Source organism: Cavia porcellus, unplaced genomic scaffold, assembly GCF_034190915.1.
Source record: "Cavia porcellus strain 051 isolate PalLab524CR breed Dunkin Hartley unplaced genomic scaffold, mCavPor4.1 scaffold_26, whole genome shotgun sequence".
Taxonomy (NCBI): domain Eukaryota; kingdom Metazoa; phylum Chordata; class Mammalia; order Rodentia; family Caviidae; genus Cavia; species Cavia porcellus.
Window position 1 is genome coordinate 52,979,470 of NW_026947509.1, and position 24,558 is coordinate 53,004,027.

Genomic DNA, 24,558 nt, shown 5'->3' on the forward strand with positions numbered 1-24,558 from the left:
CACAGCCAAGGCCTAAGCTACTCTAACTGGGAGCACTAAGCTACGCTAACCCTTAATGTACATCTATCAATTAGTCAAGACATGGACCCCTCCCACAGTGGGGAGCAGTAGGTTTAGGCAAACAGCTATCACCAGTTGGTGGCAATTCCCAGAGAGGAACTCACCAGAGAGGTCAAACCCCAAACTGCCCCTGCTGGCAGCCAAGAGAATGAGCCTGGCAGCGCAGGGGAGGGTAGACCTAGGCAGCACCCGCATCCCTGCCTCCTCTGCTCCAGGCCTCCCTGTGCGCTGTTCAGAGCCGCTCCCTTTTCTGGTCAGGCCTAGGGGGGTCTCCTCCACAATTCTGAAGCATTTCTTTCTTTGCGGAAAACCGCAAGATGGTTAATAGGGCAATCTACAGTGCTACTGGTGCAGCTGGTCTCCGGGTCCCTCTCCCCTGGATTCCCAACAAGTGCTCCTCCAAATGAAAATCACTGAAGGCAGGGAAGGCCTAAGAAGCTATCAAACTAGGAGGATTCCTAGTGACAGCCAAAAACAGTACAGTGTCCTAGACGAGATCTCGGAACAACAAAAAGTCAGGTAACTACTAAGTGTATCTCAGTAACTATGTGTGTTAGTATGGACTTCAGTTAACAGTAGTGTCTGGAGTCTCCCTGGGATAGAAGGGTGGTTTTAGTTTACTATCTTGGCCAGGGTGTGGAGAACTTTCAGGGGTCTCTACTTGGCTTTTCCACTGAGATAATTTTTAAACCCACAAAGTCAAGAAAAAGAATAGTGTTTCTGCCAACAGCCAAGCACGTTCAGTCCAATAATTTATTCTGGCAGTAGGGGGATGCCTACTGAAAGATCCATGAATTTGGTGATCTTGGGAAGAACGCCATCTATTATCTGGATCACATATGCTCCCACTCTAAAAGGCAGACTGCTGCTAATTCTGTAGCATTATGATATAAATCTAGCAATACTATTATGCACTGATCAGAGTGATGTTAGTCTAGTCTTAAGTTCAATTTCAGCATATGTAAAGATAAGGACAGCTACTACAAAGAGAATGAGAGACGCGATGATAGTTATTATCTTCCCCAATGTCAGATCTTGAAGACCTAAAAAGCCTTCATCATCCTGTAATGATTTGATTAGTTGAATAATATACAGTATGTATTTGATGTGCGTGAAGATGGGGACAACTATTGGGAAGGAACTAGAGACAATTAGACAAACAGTGAAGATCCCCAGTGGACTTGCTTTGAAATCTGTATTTCTTTAAACTGTTTCTTTTTGAACTGTTTTGTTCTGTTTTGATATGTTTAATCTTACCCTCTTTAAGATAAAAAAACAAGTGTGTAGGACTGATAACCATATTACTAAAGTTTTGATAGATCATTGAGCAGAACTGTTGGCAGTGTCACTATTTGAATGTCACTTTACATACTTTAATTTTGTAACCTGAGCAACTATTTTTTGATGACAATATGTAACTTTTCAACTGGTGATTTCTTACCGTTTATTTTTCTGTAATTCTGTATTATTTCTACCCTTTTTATCTCCATGTATTTTTTTGTTTCTTTCTCTTTAAATAAAATAAAATAAAAGGCAGACTGCAAGAATACTCTGGTTCCAGAATGTCAGCATCAACTTGGACCTTGTGTCGCATGGTAATGGTGTACTTTCCTTCCACGGTGTACAATAAGCCTAGTAAACAATCATACAGGAGTTGCTGGTAGACACACTTGTGATGTATCACTAGTTCTTCTTGGGGACTGGGCATTTAGTCAATAGTTTCTGTTTTGAAAAATTAATGAAGGTCTAAAAGCACAGCAAGAATTCATAACCTTGTACTAAGGTAGCTGTGCACTATCTCCTGATCACCCTCCTTGAGATCATTCAGTGTCACAGCTTGATCCATACTCATACTGTTTACTATTAATTTACTGTGTCCCATTAACTATCGTGAAAGCTCTTGACAGGTCACTCACTGCTAACTGTGCTCACTTTTCTCTGACAGTGGCACAGGGTCACAGAGCACTGTTCCTCCACACTTCTGCTGCCGAGTCCACTTCTATGACAGCATTTGGCCTAGACATCTCAATGACACTGGTGCCCCTTGCCAACACATCCTCATTTCTTTGTGAACATGCCTCCTTGGGAGTCCCTACATTTAAGAAAACACAAATACTTTATTGTTCTGTGCAATAATATTTAAGGAACATAAAATCAGACGTTTGATCTGCTAGTCATAGGAACATCCCCGTTACACACTAAAAAAACTCTAAATGGTGTTAACCACAAAAAAATTTTTTCATTCATCTACTTGAAATCACCCTGCACGCACAGATGAATTTTTGAGATCTACTAAAAACAGTCAATAAGGAAATGATTAAAAAGTAGAAAACCCTTCTAGCCTCCTATATCTATAGCCCCTGACTTTCAAAATGTGCTCAGGAACTTCTGAGCCTTCCCCTACATTGTGACCTCCACTCACTTAAGCAAAATCCATCCCTTGACTGGATTAGGGATGACAAGATGTCCTTAAACCTATCTGTCTCTCAACTTCTCTGACTTTTAACTTAAAGGGTTAATGCAAAAGTACCTATTCCTTCTTATTTGTCAGAAACATAACACACATGATTTAAAAGTACATATGGAAAGCTTTTAATTCCTTGGAAAATTTTTTCCTGGATAATTTGATGTGTTTTAATAACCAAAAGACAATTTTACCACTTGTACTTGTTCATTACCAAAACTAAAAACTATAGTAACAATTTATATCCATTGATCAAAATAATCTCATCCATTTTGATATCAATAAAGGCAGAAAGACAATCAGAAATTATATTTAATTATAGAAATTAAAACAGTTCAATATTTTAAGTTTTTTATTGTTTCACTATACGTTGTCTTCTAAATGTCTACAGGAGAGAGGGAAAACATCTTTAGGATAATTTTAAACAACATGAGACAGGGATTAAGCACTAAGTATAAAAAATAAAACTTTTAGCTTACTAAACCAGGAAGAATGTTCCTGAAACATATCAGTTAAATTGGCCTGCAATGCATTCACAAATGGACAACATGGATCTCCTAAGAACATTGCCTACACTGCTATAAAAGCTAATAGGATATGAAAATTTTCAAGTTACAATCCCCTGGATGAACCAATACAAATTAGTTTTAACTTGAAGTCAGAAGTGCAAAAATCCGTAAAAAATAAAAATATGCCATTTTTCTTAGAAATTTACTGATATATCCTACAAGTCCTTAAAGTCTTTTTAATAAAGTGAGCCCAATCTCTTGGAAAGCTCCTTACTTAAGTGACACGTCATTTTTGAAGGTGAATTTCTCAGTACATGAACAGCGAGCTGCACGGGCCAAACTGCTCCATTTTGAAAATCATCTTCCAAGTGGAAGAAGCTCCAGCAATGACCTTCAGTGCCTCACTGCCTATGCACTGCCACGTCTGCAAGGGAAGTTCGCAGGGACTCAGCTCAAAAGCCAGAAACAGAATAAAGACATGGAGGTGGAAGTCAGACATTTCCATTTACAGGTGCCACCCCAGGTAAAACGCCAAGGGCTTCTGGACTAAAAATGAGTAAGCAAAACTGAGGTAACAGGCTATTAACAACATGGGGGGCTTGTGAGGTATGTACCACAAGTAGGACAGACCTTTCTCGTGTAGCTGCAGGGAGTTCTATCTGGAACTCACTTCTGAGCAACACTTCTAGACATTTCTATTATCTGATTCATCTCAGTTCTGGACAATCATCACATACTCAGAATGATGCCTCTGATAGCCTATGCTCTACCAGATTTTCCTGATCAAACAGAAGTTATATAATGTCTAACACTATTTGGAGCATTTTTCCCAGTATTATATTTTATAATTATTGTTAAATTGGTAATCCATCATGGGGCTCAAGGATAGCTCTATTAACCATATTGTTTTATTACTTAGATGACACCACTTCCCCAAGATGATTAATGATTAGAACTTATAGTACATTCAAAACCAAATTTATGGCAATGGACTGTTGGAATCTGATCACTCACAATGAACTATCCCACTAACCAACTCTTTAACATTCTTCTAAATGCAAGAGCTTCAGGTGTTTCAATGCAACAGGAATATTTCTTAGAATAAGGTCCTCAGGAAGACCTTACATCTCTGTAGGACTCAGAACCATTTCTCCCTTAGCAAGCCCTCTATTTGCCCACTTTGTTCTATGTGTAGTCGTCCGATGTTGGTTCGCTATTGAGTCCCAGTGGAAGAATTTTCATTCTGCTTTTGAGCTTGTCCTTTAGGGACTTGGAAATGGAAGGTAGGGTTGTTTTTTCTGATCATTGGCCAGGCATGGGACCCCAGGCTTCTTGGGATAAGTTTGACTAGCAATCTTAAAGAATTCTTCTGCAGCATCCAGAGCAATGAGTCGATCCTGCAAAAGAGAAAGACAGACAGAGATTGCCAAATTAGACACCAAGTCAAAAGGAAAGGAGTATCAATCTAACAGAAACATAACCCATCTTAGAAATGGCAAGCAAGTAAAAGACTTTTTAAACTTTTCTAAAAATTCAGAGACACACCTTAACTCTTTACTTATTTTATTTAAAAATACTCTTCCTGTCCTAGAGTCTTTTCAAATTATTTTTCAATCTGAATTGAAATAAACAATATTTTTTTGTTTATTAACCTACAAATGGTTCAAAATCCCAACTGCACAACAGAACCAGCTGAGAAACACAAATGCTTAAGCCACAACCCAAACTGCGAAGGCTTTAGGTGTGATCAAGAAATTTGGGTTTAAAAAAAAATTTTTTTAAGCAAAAAAATAAAAAATTTTAAAATTAAAATAAAAAAGAAATCTGGGTTTTCAAAGCTTTTCAGGTGCTTCTGTGGTTGCTGGCCAGTGAGAACCCACTGTGTATAATGGCAGTACCATCTGACACCTTGTCCTTTGGTGTTGGAATGGGGTGTAAGGAATAATAGGAAAGGTGAGAATCTGGAGCAAAACCAGAGCCAATAAAGAAAGGTATCCACTTACCACGACAAATAGATATCTCTCAGACAACTCCCAACTGGTTGGAAAAATGCTGGTCTCTTCAGCCAGTTTCAACAACATCTCTCGGGCTTTCCTCGTATTTTTAGAATCACTCATGGTGCTAAGTTTAGTCACTGACAACAAAGAATCAACTTCCTTTTGAAAACCTAAGGTAGAAAAATTTGCCCTTCATTAAAATAGTCACTAAGAAACTGACTGTCCTATAATCCCAGGCCCTGCCACAGACAAAAAGGGAGCCCAAATGCAGAATCTGCACAAACACCAGAACTGAAGCCAGTGACAGTCTTCCACACGCTACATCCCAGTACAGTGTGCCCAGAAATGTCTTGAATTAAAACTGTTTTAATGTTCTTTCTCATGGACTTCCTTGTTAAAGAGTTTTCTCTGAGTTACACCTCACATACCCAGCCACTGCCTGTCAGCTGCCCTTCATTTAGTCTGAAACCCTCTTCCTGTCCCTAGAATTCCTACCTGATCCCCAACCTACAAAGACTCCTCTGGACAATAGGGCTGGCTGGTGAAAATTATTTAGCCAAAGGAGAAAAGACATAAACCTGCCTAGGTAACTTACCTTGTAAAAAGGAGACTAACAGCAAAATTGGAATGAGCTAAGAGGGCAAAAGTTCGTCTCATTTCACTGCACCCCAGTTAGAGAACAGAGGTTAGCAACTTGGGACCCCACCTTTGAAAAGTTATGGTGCTGGGTCATCACATTCAAAGCAGAAGGATCAACGTTTTCAAAATTGATAAATTTGTTCTTTAAGTATTAAAACAAAGTTATGTTGAGAGGCCTTGCTGATTACATCACAACTCTGGCAGAAAGAAGAAAAAATATTACCCAAAATCTACCTTACTGTCACAGGTGATCTTCCCAATCTTAAAACATTTCTTCTTGGGCTGGGGATATAGCTCAGTGGCATAAACACCAGCCAGGCAAGCATGAGGTTGTGAGTTTGATCCCTGGTACTAAATAAATAAATACCAGAGATTTCCCAGAGTAATCAAACAAACAAAAAATTCTTCCTTTTACTTCTGAAATTTTGTACTGCCTTGATGACTGTCACAAATATTTCTCCCAACCACCCCAATCTAATATAATCCATGTACAGTGGCAAAACAGTAAGCAGCACCTTCCACCTGACTACACGACCCAGGGCTACCTGTCCTAGGATAGACAGACTGGCACAAGGAATGACATGGAGTGGGTCCTCTCAAGACACAGGTTGGTGGCAACAGAAATATCAGACGTTGAATATAGTATGAATATATAAAGCAAGATTGAGAAAATAATTACATGGTAGCCTTAATTAGCCAATTGCTGACATTCTTTTTTATAAAAAACATGGTGGAGAAAGTGAAAAGTAATAACCACAACTAGTTATTTTTACTACTTCACAAACTCTTTCAGACTTACCCAAATCTTCTAAAATGCGTTTCCATCTGTTTCTCACTTCCCTTCTAATCTGCCGCAGGGTATAGATATCATAGTTGAGTTTCTGCCACTCCTGTAAGAAAATAAAAATTCAGTTTTATTTATACTCTTTAATTTAAACCTCTATCATATTCCTGAACCTCATGTTGCTTAACCATGTGGTTCTCTTCTCATTAATCTTCAAAACATGCCTAAAACAAGAGAAGCAGATCAGTGAGACAGATTTGACAGGAACAGCATCAGCCACCCTTCTGGAGAATCTGCTTTGCACCAGGTATCTTGTACTTTACATAAATATCTCACTCGCACGGTTCATATTTCCTAGTCTCTCATCTGCAGTAAGCTCAACTGTTACAGTGACCTCCGGGGTAACAATGGTGAATATTCTATTTAAGATCATTATAGACCAGGAGTATGCTGGGGACCACTACCCAGCAGCTCTGAGCAGGATTTAGATTTTACTAATTGGCTTTCTATGTTTATCTGTGAGTCTCTTCCAGGCCTCTGCTCCTTGCCTGGCGATAGGAGCTGATTCATAGTAAGTGAACCTCTATGAATCACTAGTCCTGGCTGAGGCCCATAGTGGCCTGTGAGACCAGAGATACCTCAAAGGGCAAGATAAGGCCACAGCTGAAGATACCTTGGCTCCAACACTAAGTATATAGAGACTGCAGCTGCAGGAATCTCACTCCTGCAGTCTCAAGCCTACCATAAATGTTTCTTGGAGATAAGATAGTTCTCCTAAATTGGCTTAACCTACTACTTGGAGAAGTTCTTGAAGTGACCCCCAAGGTCCTGCTCATTTCCTGTGCTTTCTCAGTTTCTACGTCTTTTGTCTTAGTTCTAATAAAAGTAGGCTAATCCAGAGAATGTTTTGTCATAGCCTGCGGAGTCACAAGCTCAACTAAAAGGTTTTGACCCTCCTGGAGCCCTAAAACTCATATAATTTGTCTCTTTTTATTTAACCTCTGCCATACATTTGTTTGGAAGATCGGGGATCTAGGTCAGAACTGATAGAGGAGTGGTCACACATGCCTATAATCTCAGGAGATCATGAGTTGAAGGCCAGCCTAGGCTACTCTGGAAAGGAAGGAAGGGAGGAAGGAAGAAAGGAGGGAAGGAAGGAAGGAGGGAAGGAAGGAAGGAGAGAGAGAGAGAAAGAAAAAGAGAAAGATTCTTAGTGAAGATTGAAAGTATACAAAAGCATGATGCTTATACACAGTGAATGCATAATTTATAGGTAAGCCAATTTATAGGTGAAAAAAATAAAAACAAAAAATTAAAAATAAATTTAAAAAACCAAAGGCTTGAAGTGTTTAACTGACTAATCCAGTATCATCCAGCTGGCAGGTATCAGAGTTGGTGAGGAATCAGTTTCACTCCAAGAGCATGAGAAAAGGGACACAGCAGGTGTTTATCAGACAGCACAGACCTGGGAACTGCAAAGGTCTTGATCCCTAGCCAGTACTTTGTGTACCGTAACTCAGCACCACTCTTTTATTTGCATTCTCTTGACAGGACGAATCTTTCAAGAACTGAGCTAGTCATTAACAGATTATCATTCTGAGAAGCACTTTATAAGTCTGTGTAGTAAGCCATTAAGTTGGTCCCGATATAGAAATTGAATCTTTTTGGAGCACTAGCATCTTCACTGAGCTAGACTAAGTATTCCTTTAAAATGCCACAGAAATGTGTTGTTAAGGAGATGTATGTATATAGAACAGTCATTTTATAGATTATGCCTTTTAAGTTTTCTTAGCAAAGATATTAACCACACATCTATCCTAATGCTGAGCTTAAAAGATCATTCTAAATGCTCCATTTAAAACTCAAACTATAAGTTTTGACTCTTCTAAAAACGTTTCGATGATCATTTCCCTAGTAAATTCCTTTTAAGGCTTGCCTTGCTGATTGTCAATCAACTTTCATGACTGGTGAAGAAAAATAAATTTAGTCACCATTCACATGTTTCTAGATACCACTTTTTAAAAAATAGCAAAATAGGGGCTGAGGATTTAGCTCAGCGGCATAAGTACCTGCCTTGCAAGCAGAGAGTCGTGAGTTCGATCCCCAGTACCGATAAAAATGAAAAAGACAAAAAAAAAAAAATAGCAAAATAAAATCTATTTTGTTACTGCTCTATTTTGGATCTTATATCTATATGCCATAAAAAGGGCGTGGACTTGCCATTCCCTCCTCAAAGTCAGGAAGCCATAGATTTCCTAGTCCTTTTTGGAATGTTCATTTGTTTTTGTTTTGTTTTGCTTTTGTACCAAAGGTATGTGCACACATGCATGTAAACAAATGTGCAGGGTCTAGAGTCGGAGATAACGTCTGAAAGAGAGCAAGGTCAACTAAAATATGCAACCCTGACCCCATCTTTGGCATTCCATTCCCCACAGATTAATAACCGGAGGAGACCTGAGTATTGTATATTGAATGGGTTTTTAATATATTTAATTGATAATGCAATCTATTAAAAAAGACCACAGGTGCTGAATCAGACCATCCAGGTTTTGATTCCAGTTCCACCGTTTATTAACAGCCTGACTGTGAGGAAGTTCGTAGCTTCACGGGGTCTTGGTTACCTCGTTTCAATATGTACTACTACTTACAGCCCACTGGCTTGTTTGAGGCTGAGTAATACAAACCCTTCAAATGGAGACTGGTAGACATTCTGCCAAGTCAGTGTAGACACAAGATTCAAAATTATGTCTACTATGAAAATGGAGAACATTACACATTAACTTATGCAAAATCTCACTGGGAGAATATCTAGAGAGAGTTTTCTCTGCTCTTAATATCAAATGGGATTTTACTTTTTTAAGAATTATTTCAGTTCTCTGGCCATTGAATTTTATAACTGATCAGTTTCCATTTTAACCTGAAAATTTAGAGTTGTTTCATAAGAAATACACACGGGTTACTCAGCATTTGAGAATCACCATCATTTTGGCCTATTACTAGCTTTTCTCCTTTGTTCTTGTGTCCTAGTTTGTTCTATATTGTTATACTTTCAGATAAGAAAGTTGAATAGTATTAGCCAGAGCCTCAATAAAACTGACCCTCTTTTCTGGACTTAATGAAAAGTATTCAGCACCTAAATCACACATGATTAAAGACTCACACAATCAATCCACAGACAAGTGATGCTTGTGTGCTTTTATGTGACAAACCAATGGGTGTTTTGTTAACTTACAATAAAGGTCTCTATTAATTTTCTTAGCTCCTAAAGCTGATGCCTCAGATCTGCCCCAAATGTAGGCAAATCTCTACTATTTCAGAAAACCATGCATAACGGTCATCCAGGCTTTAGATTTTCCCTTCCAGCTGTCCACCTAGCAATGATTTGGCTGTTTCTAAACATCAACACTGAATACTTTACAAATGCTTTCAGTTTCAGTGCCTATGTGTCTATGGAGAAACAACATATAAGTAAGAATCAATACGAGATTTTAAACTCTGCTAAGGATGGATCTATACCCGAGACATCTTTGGATTCCTACCTCCCTTACTGTGACTTGAGGACAATCTGCACATAATAGGTACTTGTTAAGATTAGTAGAATGAAACTATGCATTTCATACACATATTATTACCATCTTATTTTGACAGAATAATCCACAATAACCACATAAAAGTTTAAATCTGGAAGTTTTATACAACATGTAAAGCACTAAAACCAGTAGAAGCTTCAGTAGCATTTTAACTCAGAATTGGTATTTGAAAAAATAAATGGCAAGTGGAGAACTGTAATTCCTCTTAAACATATGACCCCAAAGAAGATTTTTTTTTTTTGGTACCATGGATCGAACTCACGACCTCATGCTGACACAATCAGAAGCTGATCTGCAGTCAGAGGATGAAGGCAGCACAGGTTCTGACAGCTGACCCCGGGCAGTGCCCATGGGAATGGTAGTGCCACATACACAAATAGGAGCATGAGCAGTATTGCATTGTTAGAAATAGGCTGAGATTACCAGCTTTCTTCCTCATTTTATGGTATTAAATGTAATGGTAAATAAGGAAATGCTCAGGTTTACATCATTTGGAGTTTAGCTGGTTCATTAATTTATTCAGAAAATATTTATTGAACATTTGACTCATACCAGAGACTGCCAGCATCGGGCAATAAGGACATGAGAGAGGACAGCTGGTCTTCAACTCCAGACACAGGGAATAGGCAGACTAGTGAGTATTCCGGGAGTACAGTGCAGGGCTCTGTTCAGAAAAGGGCCATGGAAGGAGGGGATGCTCCTGAGAGTGGCTGCTGCCAGGCAGAGTGTTAGAGACACAGCATTAGGGAGGTAGAGTGGCAGTGTAGACCATGAAACCCACATGTGATCCCTGGATTTCTGACTTCTGGGTTACTGACTTTACAAATGTCATGAATATCCAGATTTCACCTTATTCACCCAAGCTGGAGAGAGGGATTGATGAGGAAGGTGATGGCTCTCTGAATGAGATTACAGATGTTCTAGCCCTGCTTTGTCAAGTAGCTCACCGAGTACTTTACAGATTAATAACTGCAAGTATCTACAATATGACTAGCACTGGAAAAGGCATTTTCAATGTGTGCACTCTTTGAATGTTTTACCATATGAACTTGGAATGATATAATCGACCATGTTATCAAACTAGCATGGAAGTATTTAAGGAATTGTGAAGTGCCTTAAAAACCTGTACAAATGTGATTAGCTAATTCAATAAGTACAATAGACTTTCCTTCTTTGTTAGAAAACCCTTGGAAACACATTTTTAGTAAAAGCTCTCTTTATTTGCAAAGATTAGTAATCAAATTACAATTAAAGTTCACTTAGCCTGTTTGGTAGTCTGTTTGGTAACTCCTATCCATAGCATTTGTTCAAAGCAAAGCTAATTCATAACCTTAAAAACCTGAAAAATGTTTAAAGTAGTATTGAGATCATTATGTATATTGTGATATTACTTATATAATTGTGGAATTGTAAAGTAAATTATTTTAATTAAATTCTGGGAAAATGACATAATCACAAACATGAAACAACACATACATTAACTAGCATGATTGAGTCATTCTAAGATATATACATATTTCATTGTTCATATTTCATATATGCATATCACATTGTACATAATAAATATATACAATTTTATTTAATAATAAAAATAATTTTAAAAGATTATTTCTACATTTCAAAATATGTATTTAACAATAAGTTATACACACTTTAAGTCATTTTAAACTTAGGAACAATTTCAAAAGAGATAGATTTATTAAAGATAATGTAACTTTCAGGAGGATAGCAGAGTGTTTAACACTACAGGAACAGCCTCTCCAAGATTTGGTGTACAAATGCTGTAATATAGCCATGTGAGGAGGGGAAGGGGGAATTGTGTCCCCACAACCCAATAAGGATCTGAAGCAAGACTAACACCCACCAGGAGAGTGAAGAGAGGAACTTCAACTCAGAAGAGGAGGTAGCAAGCGGAGTTTTCTCCCTGAGTCTCGGCTCACTGCACGGGAAGGGTGGCTCAAACCTGCAGATGCATGGTGACTACTAGCAACCCTAGAGACATCCATGGAGAAACACATCAGTGGAAAAAAATGGTAGACACAGAGGACTGCAGTGGCTGGTAAGTTACATGGGTTCAGACATACCATGGAGTGGGCAATTGGCCAGTCACTATGTTGGGGAAGGGCCAACTGAGCTCAGAATTCAGAGCAGTTGCAGGTTGGCTCCATCTGGTGGCTCCCAGTATCAGGATAAATTCAAGTTAGAGCTAAGTTCAAGTTGGCAGGAGGTCAAAAAAAGAGAACCAACAACAGGAAAATAATATGACAAGATAAGACAATACATATCAATTATAACCATAAATGTTAATGTTCTTGATTCACCAATCAAAAGAAACAGACTGACAGAATGGATGAAGAAGCCACGATTCAACAATATGCTACATAAAGAAACTCATTTAATTAAAAAAGAAATTCATGGGCTGAAAATCAAAAGGATGCAAAACAATACTTCATGTGACAGGAACCCAGAAAAAAAGCAGTAGTAGCTATTCTATTTATGTACAAAGTGAATTTCAAGTCAAGACTGATTAAGAGAAACAAAGATGTTCACTACATCCTCATAAAGGGAACAATCCAAGAAGTAGTAACAATTAAAAATATATATGCACCAAATATCAGCACATGAACCTAATAAAACAAATATTAACAGACCTAAAAAACTAAATAAGCACTAACACAGTTGTAATGGAGGACCTCAATACCCCATTATCAAAAATAGATCAACTGGAAGAAAAATAAACAAATAAACAAATATCAAACCAAACTTTTGAACAGATGGACTTAATGGAGGTCTACAGAGTGTTCTACCCCACAATATTAGAATATGCATTCTCAGCTGCACATACAACATTCTCTAAAATAGATGATACTAGCCCATAGGACATGCTTAAGTAATATAAAGGAATTTACATTATCCCATGCACATTATCAGACAATAGTGCAATGAAACTGTAAATCAATGGCAAAAGAAATCACAGAAACTTCATAAACACATGGAAACTAAATAACACCCTTTGAATAACTATTGAGTCATAAATGAAATTTAAAAAGAAATTAGAACGTTTCTATAATTAAATGCTAATACCTCTACAACATATGGGAACTTATGGGATACAAAGAAAGCAATCCTAAGAGGGAAATCTATGGAAGTGAATTTCCATATCAGAAAAACATAGCAAGTTCAAATTAACAACCTAATGATACACTTCAACCTTCTAGAAAAAGAAGAGCAAGCCAAGACAAAAGTTCTTACAAGGGAGGAAATTATAAAAGATCAGAGCAGAAATTAATGCAATCGAGACCAAAAAAAGCAATACAAAGAATTAATGAATCTAAGAATCATTCTTTGAAAGACTAAAATTGACAAACCCTTAGCCAAACATCCAAAAAAGGGAAGACTCAAATCCACGCAAATAGGAATTAAAGTAAAATCACAACAGACCCTGCAAAAATTAAGATCATTAATACCTACTTCAAAAATGAAAAACAGAGAAGAAATGGACAAGTCCCTGAATACATATGAATTACCAAACCTGAGTCAAGTAGATATAAAAATTCTAAATAACTCAGTATCATCAATGAAATTGAAGATGTAATCAAAAACCTACCCACAGGTAAGAGCCTGCCGTGAGGGCCAGGAGGAGAAGCAGACCTCCCGAGATCCGGCCATGGAGGAACTCAGCCAGCTTACTCACCCCCTTTTGGTAAGCGCCCCTACGAGGGCCAGAAGAACCAGCGCTCCTGAGATGTGGCCATGGTGGGATTCAAGCAGCTTATTCACCCACCCTCTTGGTAAGAGCCTGTGGTGTGAACTAGGAAGAGAACCACTACTGCCAGCGGGCTGAAAATCAAGCACCCTTCCCCCGCCACCCCATAGCTACTGGGGATAGATGTCTCAGCATCTCTTGGGAGGATAACCATATGCAGTACAGCAAATATGGGGGATTTCCTTCTATCTTCTGTTTAAAGGCAAAAGTTATTTTCACTGTTTTTTATGTTTCTTTTGCTCTATTCAGTATTCTCAATTGGTTTTATAATGTTCTATTTTTGGTTTGATTTTGCTATACCTAATTGACTGGGCAATATTGTGAAGTTAAAAAGATATACCATGGTACCTATTACTACGATCCCAGTATCCTACTGTGAAATCCTGTACCAATTTCACTGCATTGTCTTGACTGGCTTTGTTTCTGTCTTGTGCTGTTGCATTTTTACTACTTTCAAAATAAAACTTAAAAAAAAAAAAAAAACCTACCCACAAAGAAAATCTCAGGTCCTAATGGGGTCACTGCTGAACTGTAAAAGAAATTTAGAGGTAACATAATGCCTCTAATTCCCAAACTCTTCAGTGAAACTGAAAAGGAAGCAATACTTTTATATTCATTCCTGGAAGCAAACATTACCAACTAAACTTTAAGAAATGGTCCTTGTTATGTGTGATCTATACAAAAACTCAGCCCAGAAGCCAGGAAGGTCTTTCTCTAGTTTTATATAGGATACTTTTATGAACTTATGTAACTTGCCTCCATGCCCAGCCTCCATAGCAGTCAAGCAGAATTCAAACACAAGGATATTGATTTCCAAAGCCCATCCACCTTAAAATAAAATAATGACTATGTATTGTTGTTTCCCCAAGCTAAATATCCTTGATTTTATAAATTTATTATTTATGTTAAACAACACTTTCATAAACCAATAATTCAAAAAATACTAAGCTCTGTCACCCAACTAGCAGGGGCTGGTTATATCAATAAATATATAATCATCAATAAATAATTATCAGTTTGTCCTATATCCATTTTCCTCCACCATATAGTACTATACTACACCCTGAATTTTGGTCTTCCCCTGAATTCTGTCCAGCAAAGTACAGCCTATATTTTTCACTGAAGAATGTACCTTAACTATCATTTTTATCCGAATGTAAGGTTTAGGCTCCTTCTTTAACTTAAACATCAGATACAGGCAGAAATGTAATTACTATATCATCATAAACATATCTGTTTTATAGAAAATAGATGCCTCTCAAGTGTCAAATGTTTCTAAATGTACCTCAAAACTAGAAAATTCCTTGAGACTTTATGCTTGCTAATCATCTTTCCAAAGTCCTCAGCAACAAGTATAAAGTTTCACAGGTAATAAACACCATATTCAACTTTGAGAATTTCCACTTCAACTCAAAATACCACCAACATAGAAAGAAGATATCATCCACCTGTGATTAAAACAAATACATCTAAATCAGGGAGCTACACATTGTGCAGGACTCAATATTTTCACTTTCAGGATACTTTCCTGGTAAAATGAATTCTTAGAATGATAACTGTTCTGTTTCCTTTCAGTTTGTACCAAACAATATCTTCCGTGACTTACTACTTAAAATGAAAAGGAATTCTCTAAAAGATGGAGAAATTCACTGACTGCTTCTCCAGTGCAGTTTTCTTTCGTCTTGTAGGTACTATATAACATCAGATAAATAGGAGAAGAACATGTAATAAAGTGATAGGTATCTGAATTTTAGCAAGCATCTACGAAATCCTTTCATGTTCACCTGTCACAGAAAACTCTGAGCTGGATAATGCTAGTTAGAGTCCCTTTGTAACCACCAAGAGTACTCAGAACCACTGTCATCAGTCTAGAGAAAGGTCCCCAGAATGTACCCCAGGCTCAGTTTCAGAGGTAAGTCATCAATTTTGGTTAGTAATATGGTAAACCTAAAGATCGTGAAATTAGGAATGATTATTAATTCATAGAATAAGAAAAATCACAATTTAAAACATATAACCAAGAAGGCCTGTGGTTTGTTCCTCCTAAGGCACAGCTGCTGTGGCTTGGAGTTGGTCTCTTCTTTCATTCCTAATTGCGTGGATTTGAGTCTTTCCTTTCCTTTTTTGAACAAACCAAACACAATTTCTGGAAGAAAAACCGAACTTTTTGAGAGGTGAGGTTTCCCACACTCTAGTCAAAAATGCAACCACAGCTAGGGGAGTTTTCTTCTTAAAAGTGGATTCTCTGGGGCCCAGCTCTTCCCTGATTTCTTCTGGGGACTTCAGTCCAGATCTGGGGACTTCAGTACTCAGAAAACATGGTAGGATGGACCTCAAGCCCCACCTACTTTCTCATCCCTTCATCCCACACACCTCCCTCTGTCTGTCTCCACTTCCTGTCTGGCTGAGTGAGACCAAATTAAGCCAGTTTCCTCGGAGATACAGAGGGTGGTAAAGGTAGCAGGAACTCCAAAGATCTGCATTTCTAGGGACAAAGAGACAAGAATTTTGGAGTGAGCTATGCTTGTTTGCAAAAGGAAGCGCTGTTTCTGAAACTATGCCTGACGCTTTAGGACAGAACCCTCGGAAACACTTACCCACCGGGGGTACCTGCTCTGCCATCCCTCTCACCTCACAAGGAAGCATTTCTTTAGAAAACTCCTTAGAGAGCCTGCACCCTTCTGTGCACACCTCCATGCTTGAGAGATTACAGGCTTACAAGGACTGGCTCAGCACCAGCCTAGTCTTCCTCAGAGCTCCTCGTGACCAAACCACAGTTTCTCTCTCTCTCTCACATGACAGGCTGCCTTCTCTCAGACTTAGTCAGCTGGCATCTTTGAACAATGTGACCTCATGCTAATCTAAGAGAAAAAGAGTTTGCAGAAAACTACAGTTCACTTTTCGTAATAGCCCAGCTAGTTTCACTGGTGCAGGCAGCCAAGGTGCCCTTCCCTTAATGCCTTGATACCCTCAACTTCCATTTCTGCTCCTGCCTAGGCTGCTATGTGGCTTCAAAACGCAGCCTGCACCTGCTGCTGGCTCTCCCTGCCTCCTCCTCTCTTCATCGCTTCATCCCATTCCCTGGCAGTCACCCTTCGTCGGGATCTGCCCCCCCCCCAGGGCAAGTGTTACAGCACTTACCACACCCTCTCCATCCCGCGAGTGACCTGATCTAGTGACTCTCATGGTTCTTCCCCAGACACATTCGCTGTCTTTAAAGTATTTTATCCTGATAGCTGTTCTCTTCTCATCGTACCTCTCTAGACTTCAGTGGGGAATGGGAGAAGCAAGGAGCATTTATACATTAGCTGTCCTTATCTCCAGTTTCATTTCCCACAATTTCAGTTACCCATTGTCAACTATGATCTAAAAATAGTAAATGAAATACTGTAGAACTAAACAATTTATAAATTTTGACCTTTGTGCAGGACATCAGCCTGTGATCAGGCTGCTGACATGGAATGAACCTAGTCAGACTGCTCCACCATTCTCCTCCAAGCCAACACCTTCCTCTTATATCCTCACCTTGGTTAGTGATATGGGTTGGATATAAAATGCCCCCCAAAGGTTCATGCGGAAAAAACCTTATCCCCAGTGCATCAGTGTTCAGATGTAGAGCTTTCTGGAAGGACTGGAGCCACAGGGCTCTGATCTCTTCAATGGGCTAATCCGTTGATGCATTCATAGTTGAATGCACTATAGGGAGATGGTGGAAACTGCAGGTATTGGGGCCCAGTTTAGGGAAAGTAGGAAACTCGACCTTGAAGGGAACATCTGTACCTACACTTTCCCTTCCCTCCCTTCCTCTCTCTGCTTCCTGGGCACCATGGATGATCAGCCTACTCCTCTACATGTTCCAGCTTCCATGTCATTCTGCCTCACTTCAGGCCCCAAGTAATAAAGCCAGAAGATCATAGACTGAAACCGTGAACCAAAACAAATCTCCTTAAATTGTTTTTCTGAGATATTTTGTCAGAGAAACAGAAAGGTAATACAGTTAATGCCCTTTAATCCCACCTTCCAAATCCAAATGTCACGTAAATTTGTTTGATTCTTCCTCTGACACAAGATCCCTCTCTTTTCTACCCCCACTACCTAAGTCTTAGTGGCCTGAATAACGACAAAAACTGGCCATTTTTGCTTTCAGAAGCTAAATTCTGCTATCTCCTCCCAACTAGGTGAGTGAGAGTAGATCATTTCCCTTCCTGAAACCTTCAGTGATTCTCCACTGCTTACTGGATCTCTGTACCCTCTCCAATCTTATTCCTGCTGATAGCACTCCCCTACATAGTACACCCAACATTTGGGACTCTCATTCTGTTCCTCAGTGCATCCTAGACCTCCAGGCTTTTGACTAAATGTAATTTTTTTCAGAAGAATAAAAGTATATTTATTTTAATCCATTTCAGTCTGAATATAGATGTTATTCCAAAACATAATTGACCGAAGGTTTTCATGACCTCGTCCCTCTGCATCTAAATCCTATTCACCTTCCAAAGCACAGTTCAAATAATACCACCTCTTTCAACTGGTAATCAATTGTTTTTCCCTTTGAATGTCTTTAGCCCCTTTATGAACAACACTGTTGTAGACTTACTGTCTGGATATACTACACAGATATCTGTAATATCTCCTTGACTATTGGAGTGTAGCTTAAACACACAACCTGGATCCATCCATGTCCTACACAGTCCTTTGAACACAGTAAGTCCTCTACATAGTTTGCTGAATTCAGTTGTCCATGAAGGTAAATATGAAGGTCAAATTCTGTTGGTGATTGAGTGCCTATTTTGAATCTACAAAACAGCACTAAATCTTATTAGGAAAAGTCATGTGGGCTATTCCTTGACTATTTTGAACAAGACACGTTTATATAATGAGATTTTTTTTTTATTTCCATGTGTTTGGAAAACAGTAAATTCAAGAAAGGTGAAATAAATGTCAAATGATCTGTTAACCTCTTCCACTCTGTACCTGACCAGGCATTTGATGTTTGAAAAGTACTTTTTAGACATGTTTCTTTTTTTCAGCAATAATAATATCAAAGATGCATTGTGCAGTGGGCCCTATCCCAGGCTCCCTATAAGCAGCATGATGTTCATCATAAAATCTGAAGAGATAAATATATGGATTTCTTTCTAGAAACCTATTGAGACTCTATAAGGCTCAATAACTCAGCTGACATCTTACACCTATTAAATGGAGAACTTAAAATTTAAATTTAAATCTATTTGACTCCAAAACTTATGTTCCTCACAATACTGGAAGTTGTCACTCAGTTAGGTCCAAACTTAGCCCACTATGCTGACCTTCCCTGTCACTAATGTGGAAATGTGGACCCAAAGAGACAAATGAAACATAGTATACAGGACTGCCATTCCAAAAATGGCCTGTGGTGTGGCCACTCAGGGCCAGGAGACAGAGAAGCATTCCTTCTCTATTCTCTGGCTGCCCCCTCACTCCCTGGCAACAGAATAAGGTCAGTGCAACCAGATACCTTGTAACCTAGTGCAAGGATAGTGTGCGGAGACTCAGCAGAAAAGAGAGATGAGAGTCAATTATTCAAAGGAAGCTCAGAATTTCCTTTAAACACACCTAGGTCTGGATGATGTCAAGGCCATCTGCCCAGGAGAAGCATCACCTTTCAGCACTACTATAAAAGTCTGTTCCTCCATCCATCAGACATACAATCCTGAAAGATAAGATTGTATTTCACTGTTCCTAGACAGTCGGTCCACTCATTAGCCATCTGCCCCCACTTGGGTCTAAATGGCACTGGCTCAAATGATAAGAGCGGAGGAACCCAGTGTATCATAGGATAAATATCACACTTGATGAAAGTCTGAGGAGTGACGGGGATTGGAGAAGGCCAGGAGGGGTCAGCACTGAGGGACCTGGCTTTTCAGTCTGTGGGGGCTCCAGGATTTGGCCCCATACCAGCCCCCAGCAATGTCTGACTTCACTGCTCCAACCTGGATATCTCATCTTCTGGAATACTCACTGTAGAAAGGGAAGGTCTATCTGCTGGTGACCACACCTGATGGAAATAAGGCTTTTGAGTTGTGTAAGTCAAATTCTGAAGTGAGTAGTGTCTTCATGACCCACCTTCAGTGAGATAAGAACCAGTTTCTGGATGATAGAATTACAGGTCTTGAAACCAAAGAAAAGCTGGAATATACCCTCTGGCCTTAGTTGCTTTTACTTACTACATTTTACCATTAATTTAAAGGCCAAGTAACTAAGCAATATTCTCCCATTAGCTTTGCTATAGATGACACCTGCCATATAGGTCATGATCAATGTTTTTCAGGAGCTTAGAGGTGACTCAGTTAGAGGTGGTTGAACCTACCAACCCTTCACTGAGGTCTGTATGTATGTCCAATGGGTGACCTTTCAAAGTCACAGGCTCAAAATTCCATCCCAGAGCATATTAACATTGCCATTTCCTAACCATGAGAGCCATGAAGTCTGATAGGCATATGCAGTCCACTAATTTCTTCATTTTTCCTCATCTCCAATCACCTTTCCCCATACCTCAGATCACCTGCTTCTTTATCCCATAAAAACCCCTAGACCTGGCCAGGTGTGATGTTGCATGGCTGTAATCCTAGCGTTCAGGAGGCTGAGGTAGGATGATCACTGCAAGTCTGAGACCAGTCTGGGCTACGAAGAGATCTCAAGGCCAGCCTAAACTGCATAGCAAGTCCCTGTCTCAAAAAAAAGGCAAAAAAAAAAAAAAAAAAAAAAACCCTAACTATCCTTGCAGAGCAGCTTTGAAGTTTGCTCTCTTGACTCCACAGAGTGGCTGGCTCATGAATAAACCCTTACTCTTTTGTAAAACTCATCCATTCAGTCATTAGCATACTGTGTGGCTAGCAAAATGGGCCTGGATCAGTAATCCTTCTTACTGACTTCCCAGGCCTAATTCCTTCTTTTCTCTGAAGCCAAAAAGAAACTGGTTCTTAGTGGAATTTATGAGACCCCTGGGCCTGGGCTGCTGCTCTGATCTCTAAGCCCTGAATCCTCACCCCAGATCCTCTGATTCTTTGAAGTTGGAAACTGTTAAGCCGTTCATCTCTACATGCCAGGCAGAACCTCAGTTCCAAATACTGTCATCCTGGAGTTACTGCTTGGAGTATCTTAGAACGTCACATCCCTACACTGCAGCACTACTGCAATGCCTGTCTAGTTTCAGAACCTGACTAGTGTTTTGACCTAGAAGAGGTCAAATACAAATGCTGTGTAATACCTTTCCCACAGTCCTTGCTTATTTTTATTCCACAGCTCTGCTGGAGTTTGGAAACAGACCACTTTGCAGCTTGAGGTCTCTGACCTAATTCTCTATCTGGTTTTAACCAGATTAAACCAAAGGATAGTTCACAGCTCCTGCTGGCTAACAGGTGCCAGCAAAGCCATAGAAAATGACTACTCAGCTATGAGATGGTAGATCATTTTTTTCTAATGTGGTCGGGGTTCTAGAGCATTTAGAGTTAAAAGGGAAAACCTCAGAATGTGATTTGGCTGATGCCACCAGTGGGAGGGACTTGGGCATGGCATTTTCCACATGACGCTATGATCCCAAACCAACTATTCAGAACTAATTGAGAGTTCTGGGGCTCTGGTTGCTGCAGAGAAAAAAGACAATTAGTTACTGTTACCAAAAGAAAAGGATAATAGGACTCAATTCCTGCTCATAGTGAGGAACTGAGGATTTACATTCTAATGGCTAATAAATATATATAAATATATAAATATATTTATATAAATAAATATATATATTGTTAATAAAATAACAAATATAAATAAAATAATAAATATATTTATATAAATATACATATAAATATATTGTTAATAAAATAATAAATGCTGGTGAAGCTGCAGAGGAAAAAGAAACATTCCATATGGTCAGTGGAAGTGTAAATTAATGCAGACACTATAGAGATTTCCCAAAAACTAAAATAGAAATTGAATTCAGTGCAATGGTTCCCCTTCTAGGTATCTTCTCAATATAACTGCTAAACCTTGGAAGCAGCCGACATCCATCAGCAGATGAATGGGCAAAGAAGATGTGAAACATTTATATACATAACTCAGTCATAAAGAAAAAGTCATTTATAGAGTTACCTTGAGACCTTAAAATTAAATGAAATAAAGCAGACACAAAAGCACAAATATTGTACAGTTTCTCATAAGAGAAATAATATATTATTAAGTACAAATCATTTAAAAAGCAAAATGAAAGATAGACAATATTAAATAAGGTGCAATATTAAATAAGGTCCAGATTCTCTACAAAGTGGAAAAAGAACCAAAAACGCAGGCAGATGAGAGGAAAGAGCGGGTAAGAGACAGTAAAAATTGAGATGTGTAAGGTACATGCGTCAGCTCCTCACAATGAATGTAAGTATTATACATAGCAAACATGCACTAATAAGCATAATTTTTTTAAGTCTGCTGAGATAGCAATAGCTAATTCAAACAATTACCATATGAATCATCAAGGGCGGGGGATTTAGATCAGTGGCTCAAGCGCCTGGTTTGGCAGGTCCTGAGTTCAGTCCTCAGTACCAAAAAACAAAAACGAATGTGTCGTCAAGGAAGCCTGCTTCTTCAAAGAACTGGCTCAAGTTTAAGTCTGTTAATGAACTCTATGAATGCAGAGTCCAGAAGACCCATTAAATATCTGGATGTCCCTCAGCATCTAGACCTGTGTCGCCGCACACCAGCCACATGGGGCTTTACTTGCACCGTGCAGAACAGAGTAGCTATTGGTCACTCACAGCTACTGAACTCCTAAATTGGGACTAGTCTGAATTAAAATGTGCTATCAATGTAAAACACACCATGGGTTTTTTAAGGTAAATAAAAAGAATGTGAAGTCCTACACTAATAGCTATTATACTGATGATATGTTGAAATAATATTTTGGATATAATGGGTTAAATAAAATATATTAATTTGAACTATTTATTTTTGCAGTCAGCCCTCCATACCTGTGGGCTCCACATGCAAGGATGTGACTAAGGATAGTTTGCAAATATTTTTTTGAAACTATTTATTGTCATTATTCCCAAGAGAGTACAGTACAACCACTGTTTTTATAGCATTTACATTGCACTAGGTATTATGAGTAACTCTAGAGATGACTGAAAGTATATGGGAAATTTGCACAAGTTCTGTGCTTGGTATTTGCTAATAATGGAAATGTAAAGATACTCAAGTCACTAGTATAAAATGCTACTGTATTTGCATATAACCTCAAGTATCTGAGATTTACTCTTAAAAGCTTATAGCATGATATAATGTCACAAGACTCAAGGCAAAATAAATACTCAAACTGAAACATTCCTAGGATTACCTAGAAATTCCCTTGTTACCACACTGGTTGACATTTCTTGCCACTCTTTCCTGGTTATTATAGACACATGAGTGACTCCTTGGCAAGCCAATCAAAAAGTTGCCTGTGGATCCTGAATCCAACAACCATTCTCAGTTTCCAAGGCCTCTACCTGTCTGCCCTCTGCTTTCTTCCTTAGCAACATGGCAGGCTTCAAAGCATTTATTCAAAGAAAACCTTAGAACAATTCCTGTGGATTTAAAATCCCAGAATGTGGAAGGAAAACAATGGGATGGCAGTAATTCAAGACAGGATATGTTGTAACATATTTGACAATTATAAGACTTTTTAAAATTGTTTAGACTAATCTCACAGAATAAATCATTGTATAGTTGTTTTTTCTAAAGAAGAAAAATTGGGAATGGGGTTTAGCTCAGTGGCATAAGTTCCCGCCCCACAAGCTTGAGGTTGTGAGTTCAATCCATAGTACCAAAAAGAAGGAAGAAAGGAAGGAAGGAGGAAAGGAAGGAAGGAAGGAAGGAAGGAAGGAAGGAAGGAAGGAAGGAAGGAAGGAAAAAAGAATTCAGTAAATGAAAAATTTTTCAGACTCACAAATGATAAAGCTACAAACTCTATTTCTAAAAGCAATCTCTTTTTCTATATTGCATTTTGGTGGGTGGGTATAGGACGCCCTCCTCAAAAAAGATTGTTATGTATCCTTTTTCTATAAAAAATTAAATTCACACAATAATTGGGCCAAGTCCACCACACACCAAACAAAGACAAATCTTAGGTAGCCTCAAGTAAAGATCAGCAGACTTCTTGTGTAAAACACCAAGTGATACACCTTTTAGGCCTTTATCACAGCTACTCAACTCTGTCATTACAGCACAAAAAGCAACCATAACTAACATGTAAACAAATAATGACTATGCCCTAGTAAAACTACACTTACAAAACTAGGTGACAAACTGAATGGAACCATAGTTTGTTCTGAATGTGATTGAAAATGTAACATGGAAGAGTCAAATACATCTGTTTTCCTCTCAAAAATGCCCCTAAATTCCACTCCAGGTCCAGAGCACACATCTGCTCCAAGGGTATGAACTAATTTGTGCTGACCTATTAATAACCTTTTTTTTTTTTTTTGCTAAAATAAAATCTTTGCTGAGATCCTAATGTGTTTGTTTCCCAGATGTCAGAACTGAACTTTAAATGGGTTTTTAATAGTTAAACACTGTTTTTGAAATCATGTTGGTTGACTACCCTAAAGATGCCTAAGGATCTGCCTAACATGGAGAAATCTAGGCTGCTACCTTATTTCAACCAGACTGGCTTGACTTCAGTTTCTGTCATGGTTTATGTCTGTGGCTCCCAGGCCTGATACATTTGCACTGTGCAGTTGTGATTGG

General features: G+C 38.7%; 1 protein-coding gene across 1 annotated transcript in view; it reads right to left on the reverse strand.

Moving 5' to 3' along the window:
• Nucleotides 1–2,858: 2,858 nt before the first annotated feature.
• The window catches only part of Mreg (melanoregulin), a 58,356-nt gene continuing 36,656 nt past the window's right edge, over nt 2,859–24,558 (reverse strand). Inside the window, exons 3-5 of the mRNA XM_003474208.5 lie at nt 6,469–6,559; nt 5,037–5,200; nt 2,859–4,430 (exon numbers count right to left, since the gene is read on the reverse strand). Of these exons, the coding sequence (XP_003474256.1) occupies nt 4,296–4,430; nt 5,037–5,200; nt 6,469–6,559 (390 nt within the window). The 3' untranslated portion in view covers nt 2,859–4,295. The remainder of the gene's footprint in view (nt 4,431–5,036; nt 5,201–6,468; nt 6,560–24,558) is intronic.